This window comes from Eucalyptus grandis, chromosome 2, assembly GCF_016545825.1.
Source record: "Eucalyptus grandis isolate ANBG69807.140 chromosome 2, ASM1654582v1, whole genome shotgun sequence".
NCBI lineage: Eukaryota > Viridiplantae > Streptophyta > Magnoliopsida > Myrtales > Myrtaceae > Eucalyptus > Eucalyptus grandis.
Genome location: NC_052613.1, coordinates 4,954,449 through 4,966,525, shown reverse-complemented (window position 1 = coordinate 4,966,525; position 12,077 = coordinate 4,954,449). Strand labels below are relative to the sequence as shown.

Sequence of the window (12,077 nt, the reverse complement as noted above, 5' to 3'; positions counted from 1 at the left end):
TTAATATTCTAATCTTAGTTCTTGTCATTGTAATCCATGGTTAGCATAAATTGTCTGCTTTAATATCTTACATTCCATTTTTTTTTAAATTTCAATTCCCCTTATTATTTGTTACTGTAATCCTATAAATTCACTACCAAGTGCTAACTTTCTCTTATTCATATAAATATGAATCAATACAAAAAATTTTATGTAATATCGAAAGTCTAGCATCTTATTGTCAAAATAGCGATTTTATCCAAATAACATAGACATAAGAGCTTAAAGTGAATTAACTAAAATGTAGATTTTCATAGGTTGGATTAAATATGAAGGTATTTTGGTAAATTGATCAAATATGGGTTAGATCTGGTATGGGTTAGTAAATTTTTATTATATATAAATAGATAAAAACAAGTTAAATAGTTCAATGTAGGTTCAACCATTTTCAACTTGACTGAACTTACCCATTTGATGGTCTTATTAGTGAGCAATCTCAATTCATATTTTCAGGAAAAAGAAAATAGTCACGATAATTTAAAAGAAACTTTGATTCTCATTTCAACTCTATTAGACAATTTCTACTGCCCAAAATACGACTTTAGTTATCTCAATAGCAAAGTTGCAAATATGCAGAAACTGCAAGCCAGACATTTTGAGAGCTTCATGTTACCACACAATGAATCCCCCCCGACTCGAACTGCGGTCATAGCTGAACTGAAACACAGCCTTTTTCGATCAGTGATGCGAGCATCACCATGGGAACGCAGCAGGCGATATTCACTTCTACATTAGCGAAGGCTCAGAGCTAGCACGAAAGGTGAAGCAGGCGCTCTTATTCAGCAACAGCTCTGGCAAAAGCTCTATTTTAGTATTGCTAGGAAGGTGGACTTTCGCTGGAATTCCTTGAACTGGATACCGACGATAGGACTGAGTATTGCACTGAGGCCATAGAGCCTGGAAATGATTGAGAATAGCACCCGCTTGCTTCCAGCTTGGAACTTACCACAGTCAAATACTTCATCAACTTGCTTTTCTGCTAGTCCTACCTATGCTGAGGCGAATCAATCCTCAGAGATCTTTATGAACTTGTATAACAAGTTATGAGATTCTATCACTACCTTAGCCAAGTGTGTTCTGAATCTTTTACACCTGATCAGCATGAAGACTCCCGGCGAAAGACCGAGTCTGAGAAAATATTTTTTTGCCAAATTCGTTAACTGGGTTTCTAAGATGTTTTTTTCCCTTTTCCCTCTCTAAAAGAAAATGGTCTTTTCCCTATTGTTTTCCCTTCCTTTATGCGTGGATGATGAGTTGTTTGGAGGGCAGTGCATGCATCGAAGAGATAATGGTGGTTTGCAGGATTAACTGAATGATAAATTCCAACCATCTTTTTGCACCAGAAGTACAGTCAAATGAGGAAGTAAAAGCTTCCAAAATGCAATCACTTTAGACACACTATCATTAATTATAGCAAATCCGAGATGAATCTTCAAACAAGCAACCTGCAACAGTATCTCTGTGGAGAAGCACGAAGACCATGTTTTAGGAACACCTTCAAGATTCATATACTTGGTGCTTAAATCACTCCGAAAGTTCAAACAAAAAAGATATTCAGAAGTCATCATCAGCAAATGCACGCGGAAACATTTACACAGAAAGCCAACAAAAGCTTCTCCCCTTCCTTATTTGGGCTTCATCCTTATTTTGAGTAGACTCCGACGTGCAACTAGCTGACGGAGGAAGCTTGAAGAAGTCCCTCACGAATCTGAGAGGCAACATCACGAACGGCACCAGGACCATGGGGAATGAAGACGGCAGAGGATTTAGATGCAGCACCGATTTCCCTCATGGTGTCGAAGTACTGGGTGACGAGAACCATGTCCATGACATCCTTGGCGCTGGTCCCAGGAACATTTTCAGAAAAGCCCAATACGCTATCTCTCAAACCATCCACAATCGCCTGACGCTGGCGGGCAATACCAAGCCCAGCAAGATACTTCGACTCAGCCTCACCTTCAGCTCTCTTGATTTGCAGAATCTTCTCTGCTTCAGCCTTCTCGTTGGCTGCTACCCTTAGTCTTGCAGCTGAGAAGCACAATATCATATGACCACGTTCAGATACTTAAGAATATTCGAAATTTGAACAAGATGTTGCTTATAGTTAAGCTGGGATAAAAATTCAGCAAAAAATACAAACTTCTACACGGTTTTGTTCTTTGTTATCTGAAAGAGCTGCCTTTTGTGCTTTAAATATGCTTCATTACTGGAAAGATGAGTACTTGCTGCTGGATAGAAGAAGGAGATCAATTATCAATGATCAATGAAATCTTCTGCATCTTGGCCTCTTAAAACAATTAAGTGCATCTTCTATGATCCAAACGCTCGAAGAAATAGATGCAAAAGCAGAAAAGCACCCCTCCTGAAATCCTTAATTTTTTTCGAGGACTACAAAATGTGCAGAAAAGTACGAGATCTTCTAATGTTTGTGATTCTTACCAGCATTAATCTCATTCATAGCTCGCTTTACATGCACATCTGGTTCGATGTCAATAATCAGCGTTTGCACAATCTCATACCCATATGTAGACATAGCCTACAAAAATCAATGGCTAGAAGTTAAACCAATTGAAGTTCATGGTTCATTTTCACAAAATCACAAACAACCATGCTTCTGCATTCTGTACATTACCTTTTCAAGTTCAACATCAACTGCTCTGGCTATTTCATTTTTCTGCTCAAAAACATCATCCAAAAGGAGTCTTGGAACACTTGCTCTTATCACTAAATTAAATCAATGAAAGAAAAGTATGGGATATTACAAATCATAAGGATTATACATCCGTCAATAATGTCACATTTGGAACATACCATCAAACACATAGGCTTGAATTTGACCCTCGGTGTTGCTAAGTTTGTAAAAGGCATCGCTTGCCTGATTTGCAAGAGCACGATATTGCACAGATGCAACAACAATGACAAAGACATTGTCCTGCAGTGGGAATGTCCATGAAGCCAGACAAACTTGTTAGGTTATTCCGTGAAGATGAAACTGACGTGGAACTTTTAGCTTTATATGGAAAATCTACTGAGTTCAAAGTATATCCAAAAGAAGAGGCACACATCCGTGATACTCCAATCTAGTGGAGTCTATTAGTCTGATGGTAATATTATAAGAACTACTAAAACTTGGCTATTTTGATGATCGTGGTCATAGACTCAGCCTTACGCAGGGCTTCAATGAGTATCAATGAGCAGTAGCACTTATCAATTATTTACATGTATCACATGCAGAAAAAAGATGATTTCACTTTTCAGCTAGACAACAATTCGAACTAATGTGCCATGATTTCTAGACAAGTGAAGTATGTGAAATTCTCAGAGTGAACAGATTAGACATACTTTTGTCTTGGTTTCGCATCGCACATCCAACTGTTGTACTCGAAGTGAGAGATGCCCCACTAGCCGGCTTCCACTAATCCAGGGAAGGAAATGGCATCCTGGTTGAAGCACCTCATCGAACTTGCCAAATCTCTCTTTGATAGCTACCGTGGATTGATCAACTTGGACGCAGCAAAACAGATTTCCCATGTTATCTCCACACTATGCATCAATAAGAGGAGAATTTAAATCATCAAGTTGTTGACTGAGGAATATTAAAACAAATAATGCTTCTCGGAGCCCAATATGAGACACAAGAACCTTAGAAACGGGGAATTCTATCGAAAGTAAGAGCATCTTCTACAGCAAAAACTCGGGCAATCGTGAATTTGACTGAAGTTTTTTCTAATCTACTCATCAACTTCCAGAATAAATTTCTGTGTTACCCTCTGAGTACTTGTACCAACCTTGTCTACGTCGATCTACACTAGAGTAAGCATAAATTAAATTCAACTTCTACAGCAAGATACTTCAACAGGAACGAAACTTAGAACAACAAATTGACACTGTAAGTATCAAATTAGTTGATCTTCCTGCTCGTCAAAGAACAACTATAGGGTGGTATATAAGGGATACCTATTTATCAAACGAGAGAGAAAGGAGAGAGACTATCGACGCAATTGGTGCTGGAGCATGCACTAACGAATGTTTTATAGTCAGATTAGAATGACAAGAATTGATTTTAACGAGAAGAACGTTCACAACGATCATGTTCGATTTGGATCAGGACTTTCTTTTTCCTAATCACCCGCAAACAACAAAAATCACATCGAGAAACAAAGACTTACCAACCAAATTGACCTGATACTGTTTTCTTAGGACAACAAGAAACAAGAAACCAACGAGGGACTATGCAGAAACAAGAAACGAGAGTATTTAGAACCGTTTCAACATCCCTCCTCACTAGCCGGCCGGGTTACGAGAATAAGTTCGCTTCTTCTTGAAAGGTTCCAAAATAATTAAAGAAATGACGCTGGCGATTACAATAATTGTCTGTATTCTATTCCTGGGGATGAAATCAAGGTTTCTTCTTGATTTCACCAGAAACGACCTGGAAATGATACGGCAGCAAACAAGAAGAACCAAACGACTTAGCGAATTTTCCCGCGAGCTTTTTCTTGTTCTTTATAAGCTCGACTAGGAAGATGAATTCATGCACTTTCGTGTTCTGTCGCCCAGAATGAAAAATCTTATCATTTTAGTCCTTTAAATTTGTGTTATTCTTTTCAATATGATCCTCGATTTTGTAATTTATACAATCAAAGTCTTGGACTTATAAAATACTTTCAATCAAGTCTCTTATATCAGCAAATTGAAACTAATGGTTTGGTCAGTGCTAGCTAAAGAGTTCTATCTTAAATTAATCCATTCTATGGAAGATCGTGCGTGGTTTTATACTGATTTACTTTTTCTTTTATAGGTCCAGTGCAAATCCATTGTCCTTAGTGTAGCGATTTCATTTTAACTTTGTACTCTTTATTTGTCATTGACAAACATAATTTTGTCGAAATTTGAGATCTAGTAACTTGATTGGAAAAACTCTACAACTTTAAGGACTTAATTGTATGAATTACAAATTTAAGGATCACACTAGAAATTCAATGTAAAATTAGGGACCAAATATGTACTTTCTTCCACTCATGAGATAAAAAAACTCAACCCGGTTTCCAAGTTCGTAAAATAAAAGATTGTAATTCGTTGGTTAATTCGATGTAAATAGCATACTAATTCTATAAGAGTACTAAAAAATGGTATGTTTTATATAAAAATATAATTTGATCTCACTTTATGGTTAGATTGAACATTCATACTCTACCTTCTAATTGTGATATATTGAATATAAATAATACCATATCTTAGCCGAGTAAAACTATGAGATATTTATACTTTAGCCTTGGATATAGCTTTCACTTTCATAAATTATTACTTATCGAGGATGTAAAAAGTGTACAGATTTTGGAAATTATAGGTCAGATAATCGTTGCCCTGGATATTGTCAATTTTTATTTTTCCTTTTTGGCTAGAGGATAATACAATTGGATAATAATATCAATCCCCTATCTAATGCTGTCGAAGTCTCGAAGGTGGAGGTTAGATCCATAAAGTCAGCCATTTATTATTATTATTATTATTATTATTATTATTATTATTATTATTATTATTATTATTATTATTATAAGGCCTTTGCTTAGATATTTCTTGAGAAATATTTATTTATATCCCTTTTCTTATTGGTCAAATATAAGACTAGGAGTGAACTTGATTCCACGATAGAATTTAGAATCCGAGAACCAAACCAATGGGACCCTATTTAGTTCAAAATTTCAATCAACATATGCAGGGTAGGTTCCAAGTTCCAAATATTAGAAAATCTGTTTTAACGGGTAGGTTTTAGATTTTAGATTGGTGGAACCTAGAACCTGTAACCTAGAATCTGGAATAAATTTTAGTGTTTTTCTTAGTTTATGTTTTTGTGTGATCCTATGATATTCTATGACGTTCGATGATAAGTGTGTAATTTGAAATCACTAGTATAAACTTCTATTTTATAACTGAGACTTGTACTTTGTTAATATTTTATATTTTCATGTATCTACATATAAATTACGGTCAATGAAATGTAGCAGCAAATAATGATTATTAAATGTGATAATTCATTGTGATTATTCAATTAGTAATAGTGTGGAAACCTAGGTAGATCTTAGAACTTGTGAACAATTTCCAAAATCCAGAATATGCATGGCAAGTTTTAGATTTTAGAAAACGAGGAACCTGTTCCGTATAGGTTCTTTCTAGAACTTAAAACCATTCACCCCTAGATAAGACTAGAACAAAAAGGAAAGTTTGAAAAGGAAGAAAAAGTCTTAAGGGTAGCATGGCAACATGGCTGATCCGAACAATCCCCAAAATAGTCAACAGAAGTAGGGCTCAAACTTTAGGATTTTATAACAAACTTCGAACTATACTCATTGTGACACATTTATCTTAATAATTTTTTTTTAATCCTATATCGAGGTTCCATAAGATGATATGTCAATTAAAACAATGCCGTTTTTATGTCACTTTAGTCATATGAGCTGAGCACCATATCAATAAAGTTTGCTTTCTAGCATCAATGTAGGCAGATCACAATCCTTACGGGTGGAAATTTGATAGAGGGTTAATATGTCACACAGATACAAGTTTAAAATTTTTAATGATCATCCTTTTGCCAAAACGATTTCGGGTTTGGTCCATGCCTGGTGCAATAAGACAGTAAGTATTCGCCGGTTTCTCGCTAGGGCGCGGATTGCCTGTCCTTAAATAGACCACATCAGCGAGTGCACTGAACGGGACTTTAGCTATCTAAATAGCCAAGTTGCCAAGTTGCGAAATATGCAGAAATGACAAGTTAAGATACTCTTGAGAGCTCCAGGTTACAACACAGTGAATCCCCCCTCGACTTGAACGGCGGTCGCAGTCGAACTGAAACACAGCCTTCTCGAGCAGTGCCATGGGAAAGCAGCAGGCGATATTCACTTCTACATTAGTGAATGCCTGAGTAAAGCACGGAAGGTATAGTTGGGGAAACTTACTGGAAAATTTTTAAACCTATGCCAATTTAGTTTAATTTTTTTTTTGTCAATCTAGTTCTAAACATTTTACATTACTTACCAAAAAAAAAAACATTTTACATTTATATTAATTCAATCTATCTGGTCAATTTTTGCCGAGCATAGCTGACATGGCACTACCGACGTTGACATGGCATTTTTTAGATAATATTTTAATAATTTTTTCCGACTGTCATAAGGAAGGGGAAAAATTAAAGAAAAGAAAAGAAAAGACTATAAAACATTAAAAAATATAGTTAAAATCTTATTTAAAAATGCCACTTCAGCACTAATTCTTAAACATTGGAAGGATGGATTGAACTATCACAAATGCAAAAGATTATGATTGAATTGACCGAAAAAAAATTAGGACCGATTTGGCATAATTACAATAAATTTAGGATTTTTTTGGATAATTTTGTTGGTAAAGCGGGTGCTCTTTCTCAGCAACACTTCTTGCAAAAGCTCTGCTTGAGCATTGCCAGAGAGCTGGACTTTCGCCAGGAATTCCTTGAACTGCATACCTAAGATATAACTGAGTAGGGAAATGAAATAGAACAGCACCCGCTTGCTTTCAGCTCAGAACTGGCTATAGTCAGATACTTCCATCTACTTGCTTCCCTGCTAGGGCTACCTATGCGAGGCAAATCATGCAATCCTAAAGAGATCTTTATGAACTTCTATCAGATTAACAAGTCATATACTGGGAAATTTGATTCTATCACTACCATAGCCAAGTGCAATCTAAATCTTCTTAAATCTGGTGACCATGAATACACCTGACAAAAGAACGAAACTGCGAATAAAACATTTTTGCCGAATTTATTAACTCGGTCGGATGGCACTGCATGCATCCTAGAGATGATGGTAGCGCTTTGGATTAATTGAATGATTTATATCAACTGTCTTTATGCACCAGAATTCCAGTCAAATGAGCAAATAAAACCTGCAAAACTCTTAACCACTTTAAGACACTAGCCTTGATTATGGCAAATCCGAGTTGATTTGTCAGACAAGCAACTTAAAACAGTATGTCTGTGCAGAAGCACGAAGACTATGTTTTAGGAACACCTTCAAGATTCATATACACAGTGCTTACATCATCACTTTAAAACGTAAACAAAATGGATATTCAGAAGACATCATCAGCAAATTCACATGAAAACATATACTTAGAAAGCCAAAAGAAAGCTTCTCCCCTTCCTTTTTGGGGCATCATCTTCATTTCGAGGAGACTCTGATGTGCAACTAGCTGACGGAGGAAGCTTGAAGAAGTCCCTCACGAATTTGAGAGGCAACATCGCGAACGGCACCGGGACCATGGGGAATGAACACAGCAGAGGTTTTAGTTGTAGCACCAATTTCCTTCAAGGTGTCGAAGTACTGGGTGACAAGAACCATGTCCATGACATCCTTGGCACTGGTCCCGGGCACGTTTTCCGAGAAGCCCAGTACGCTATCTCTCAAACCATCCACAATAGCTTGACGCTGGCGGGCAATGCCAAGCCCAGAAAGGTACTTTGACTCAGCCTCACCTTCAGCTCTCTTGATTTGCAGAATCTTCTCTGCTTCAGCCTTCTCATTAGCTGCTAGCCTTAGTCTTGCAGCTGAGAAGCACAATATTATACAATGAATCTTAGATACTCGAGAATATTAACAGTTTGAAGAAGACGATGCATACGGTTAAGCTCTGAAGCAGATTCAGTAGAAATACAAATTTCCATGCAGTTTCACTCTATTTTAACTGGATGAGGTGCTTTATGAGATTCAACAAAACTTCATTACTGGAAAGACAAGTATTTGCTGCAGGATACAAGAACAAGATCAATTATCAATCATCGATAAAATCTTCTGAATCTTGCCCTCATAAAACATTTTAGTGCATTCTCTAAAATCTAGTAGATACTGATCCAAATGCTTTAAGAAAAAAGATGCAAAAGCAGAAAAGCACCCACCCGAAGACAAGAACAAAGAGATGAAATCATCAACTTTTACAAGGACTACAAGATGTGCAAAAAGAATGAGATATCCTAATGTTTGTGGTTCTTACCAGCATTAATCTCATTCATTGCTCGCTTTACATGCTCATCTGGTTCAATATCAACAATCAGCGTTTGCACAATTTCATACCCATATGTAGACATAGCCTGTAAAAGTTAATGGCTAGAAGTTAAACCAAGTAAGTCCATGGTTCATTTTCACAAAATCTCAGACCATGCTTCTGCATTATGTACATTACCTTCTCAAGTTCATCTTCCACTGCTTTGGCAATTTCATTTTTTTGCTCAAAAACATCATCCAAATTGAGTCTTGGGACACTTGCTCTTATCACTAAATCAATCCAAGGAGAAGTAAGCCATATTACAGATTATAATGATGATATATGCATCAATAATGTCACATTTGGAACATACCGTCAAAAACATAGGCTTGAATTTGACCCTTTGTGTTGGTAAGTTTGTAAAAGGCATCACTTGCCTGATTTGCAAGGGCACGATATTGGATAGATGCAACAACATTGACAAAGACATTGTCCTGCAGTGGGAATGTCCATTAAGCCAAACAAACTTATTAGATTATTACGTAACAACAACATGACATAGAGCTTTTAGCTTTATATGGAAAATCTACCGAGTTCAAAGTATCTCCAAAAGAAGAGGCACCCTTAAGAGTTTCATTGTATTGAGGATACTACAATCTAGTGGAGTCAATTAGACTGATAGCAATCTCACAAAATATACTATAACTTAGCTATTTTCATAGTCATGGTCATAGACCCAGCCTTACTCAGGGCTTCAATGAGTATTAAATTAGCAGCAGTACTTATCGATCATTTGCAAATATCACATGCAGACAAAGATGATTTCACTTTTCAGCTAGACAGTGTTTCAATTAATTTTTTATGATTTCTAGACAAGTGAAGTATGTGAAGTTCTCCCACAGAGTGAACAGATTAACATACTTTTGTCTTAGTTTCACATCGCACATCCAACTGCTGCACTCGAAGTGAGAGATGCCCCGCTAGCTGGCTTCCAAGACACCAGGGAAGGAAATGGCATCCCGGTTGAAGTACGTCATCGAACTTGCCAAATCTCTCCCTGATAGCTACTGTGGATTGATCAACTTGGATGCAGCAACACAGATTGCCCATGTTATCTCCACACTATGCATCAAAAAGAAGAGAATTCAGACCATCAAGTTGGTCGGCTGATGAAAAATGAAAACAAATAATGCTTCTCAGAACTCAATACGAGACACAAGAACCTTAATAGCAGGCAATTCTATTAAAATTAACAGTATCTTCCACAGCATAAACTCGGGCAATTGTGAAATTGACCAAGAAGTTTTTTCTTATCTACTCATCAACTTCCAGAACAAATTTCTGCGATTCCCTGCGTTAACTTTTACCAACCTTGTCTATGTCTATCTACACAAGAGCAAGCATAAATTGTATTCAAATTCTACAGCAAACTTGAAACAACGAATTGATGCTATCTCATACCGAATTGTAAAGAGCACAAACAACAAACAGTAAGGCTTGAAGAGAATGACCAAACCCCCCTCAACTATCAAATTGTTCGATCTTCCTGTTCCTCAAAGAACAACCACAATGGTCTATATCGTATTACTACTTACCAAACGAGTATGCGACCAAGAGCGAGCTGAGAGAGAGAGAAAGAGGGGAGAGAGACTATCGATGCAATAGGTGCTGGAGCATATACTTAAGAATGTTTATAGTAAGATAAGGATGACAACTTCATACAAGAAAAGTTTTTTATATCCAACCCACGAGTTGACTCAGCAATCATTCATTTCCTAAAGATATCATAGGTCAACAGGAAACTAGCGCCGGCCGGTCAAACTCTCGTTTCTTCACATTGAATGAACAAGAAAAATTCAAATGCCAGCTGCACCAGAAGATTAAGGGAAAAGCTAACGAAGCTTCATACACATAAAAAACGACGAATTGAATTTATAATCGAGCAAAAGTTGGCAACGTCGCGTCTCGATTTGGATCACGACCTTCTCTTTCCTAATCACACCCAAACATCGAAAATCACGTCAAGAAACAAGAACCCACAAAGCAAATTCACCCAATACTGTTTCCCGAGGACAACCAAGAAACAAGAAACCACTCAAGAGTCTATGCAGAAGCATAACAAGGTCGGACCCACCGGGTTTTCTTCTGACCTCGTTTGTTTCTCTTCGTTCTCGGCAAAGAAACAGATTATTGACCCAAATGGATAAAATTCAAGGTCCTCGTTGTGATCGGCATCGAGGTTCGATGCTGACAAACGTAGTGGGAATACAGCAAAAATTGAAAGCAAAAGAAAAACACAACGCCGGCAAGAATGAGATGCCCCAGCTTTTCGAAAAGTACCTTAATGATTAAAAAAAGATGGTGACGATGAGGATGAGGAAGAATTACCCGGCTTTCGATTTCTTGGGGATGGAGTGGTTTTTCAAGATTCCATCTTGATTCCACCCTAAATGACCTGGAAATGATCCAGCGGAAAACGAGATGAACCGGGCTGTCTTTTGTTCCAGATAAGCTCAACGACGAAGGTCAGATTCGTTGTCTTTTCGTGCCCTGTCGCCCATAGCTTGTGTTTTTCTTTTCAATACGGTCCTTGACTTTGTGATTTTCTGCAGTTGAAGTCCCTGAACTTGTAAAATACTTTCAATCAAGTCTCTCTGCCACCCATGTCAGCAAATTGATACTAATCGGTTGATGGGTGCTAGCTGAGAGTACCACCCTAATTTGCCCAAAAACAAAAAGAGGCCTACTTTAAAATAAGGGAAAAATGATATAAATGATTTATGAACTTTGGCCCTATGTATAATGTAGTTCTTAAACTTTTAATTTGTTTAATATAGTTCATAAACTTTAACTCGATGTGTAATGCCGCCCCTAAATTTTTGATATGTTTAATGTGACTCTTGAACTTTTAATGCATGTTTAGATCTTTTTAATATAGTTCATGTATTAACTTAAATGAGTACTCATCGTGGGAGGTGGGTCCCTATAGCGTCGATCCTGGGCCAGATCGCCATTTGATCGTA

The 12,077-nt window shown here is 37.1% G+C and overlaps 2 protein-coding genes across 7 annotated transcripts; both read right to left on the bottom strand.

Moving 5' to 3' along the window:
- Positions 1-1,395: 1,395 nt before the first annotated feature.
- Positions 1,396-11,513, bottom strand: LOC104419112 (hypersensitive-induced response protein 1). Of its 3 annotated transcripts, none has more exons than XM_018867203.2 (6): positions 11,395-11,513; positions 3,382-3,582; positions 2,851-2,971; positions 2,672-2,763; positions 2,479-2,575; positions 1,396-2,067 (listed from the first exon to the last, which is right to left on the bottom strand). In XM_018867203.2, exons 2-6 carry the CDS (start codon positions 3,568-3,570, stop codon positions 1,709-1,711), a joined length of 858 nt encoding a protein of 285 aa, XP_018722748.2. In that variant the 5' UTR covers positions 3,571-3,582; positions 11,395-11,513; the 3' UTR covers positions 1,396-1,708. The 3 variants fall into 3 exon arrangements, with proteins under 3 accessions (XP_018722748.2, XP_039163408.1, XP_010028960.2); XM_039307474.1 differs by lacking the exon at positions 11,395-11,513 and adding an exon at positions 10,650-10,742; XM_010030658.3 differs by lacking the exon at positions 11,395-11,513 and adding an exon at positions 4,209-4,458.
- On the bottom strand, positions 7,979-11,574 carry LOC104419080 (hypersensitive-induced response protein 1). Of its 4 annotated transcripts, none has more exons than XM_039307472.1 (7): positions 11,443-11,568; positions 11,189-11,301; positions 9,976-10,176; positions 9,428-9,548; positions 9,253-9,344; positions 9,064-9,160; positions 7,979-8,620 (listed from the first exon to the last, which is right to left on the bottom strand). In XM_039307472.1, exons 3-7 carry the CDS (start codon positions 10,162-10,164, stop codon positions 8,262-8,264), a joined length of 858 nt encoding a protein of 285 aa, XP_039163406.1. In that variant the 5' UTR covers positions 10,165-10,176; positions 11,189-11,301; positions 11,443-11,568; the 3' UTR covers positions 7,979-8,261. The 4 variants fall into 4 exon arrangements, with proteins under 4 accessions (XP_039163406.1, XP_039163407.1, XP_010028922.2 ...); XM_039307473.1 differs by having other exon boundaries at positions 11,205-11,301; XM_010030620.3 differs by lacking the exons at positions 11,189-11,301; positions 11,443-11,568 and adding an exon at positions 10,650-10,785.
- Positions 11,575-12,077: the final 503 nt, after the last annotated feature.

Coding starts and splice junctions, on each gene's coding strand:
- LOC104419112 (XM_018867203.2), bottom strand. CDS start 3,570: ATGGGAAATCTGTTTTGCTGCGTCCAAGTTGATCAATCCACGGTAGCT. Junction 2,972..3,381: donor GATGCGAAACCAAGACAAAA/GTATGTCTAATC, acceptor TTCCCACTGCAG/GACAATGTCTTTGTCATTGT. Junction 2,068..2,478: donor TATGAATGAGATTAATGCTG/GTAAGAATCACA, acceptor TGTGCTTCTCAG/CTGCAAGACTAAGGGTAGCA.
- LOC104419080 (XM_010030613.3), bottom strand. CDS start 10,164: ATGGGCAATCTGTGTTGCTGCATCCAAGTTGATCAATCCACAGTAGCT. Junction 9,549..9,975: donor GATGTGAAACTAAGACAAAA/GTATGTTAATCT, acceptor TTCCCACTGCAG/GACAATGTCTTTGTCAATGT. Junction 9,161..9,252: donor TGGAAGATGAACTTGAGAAG/GTAATGTACATA, acceptor TAACTTTTACAG/GCTATGTCTACATATGGGTA.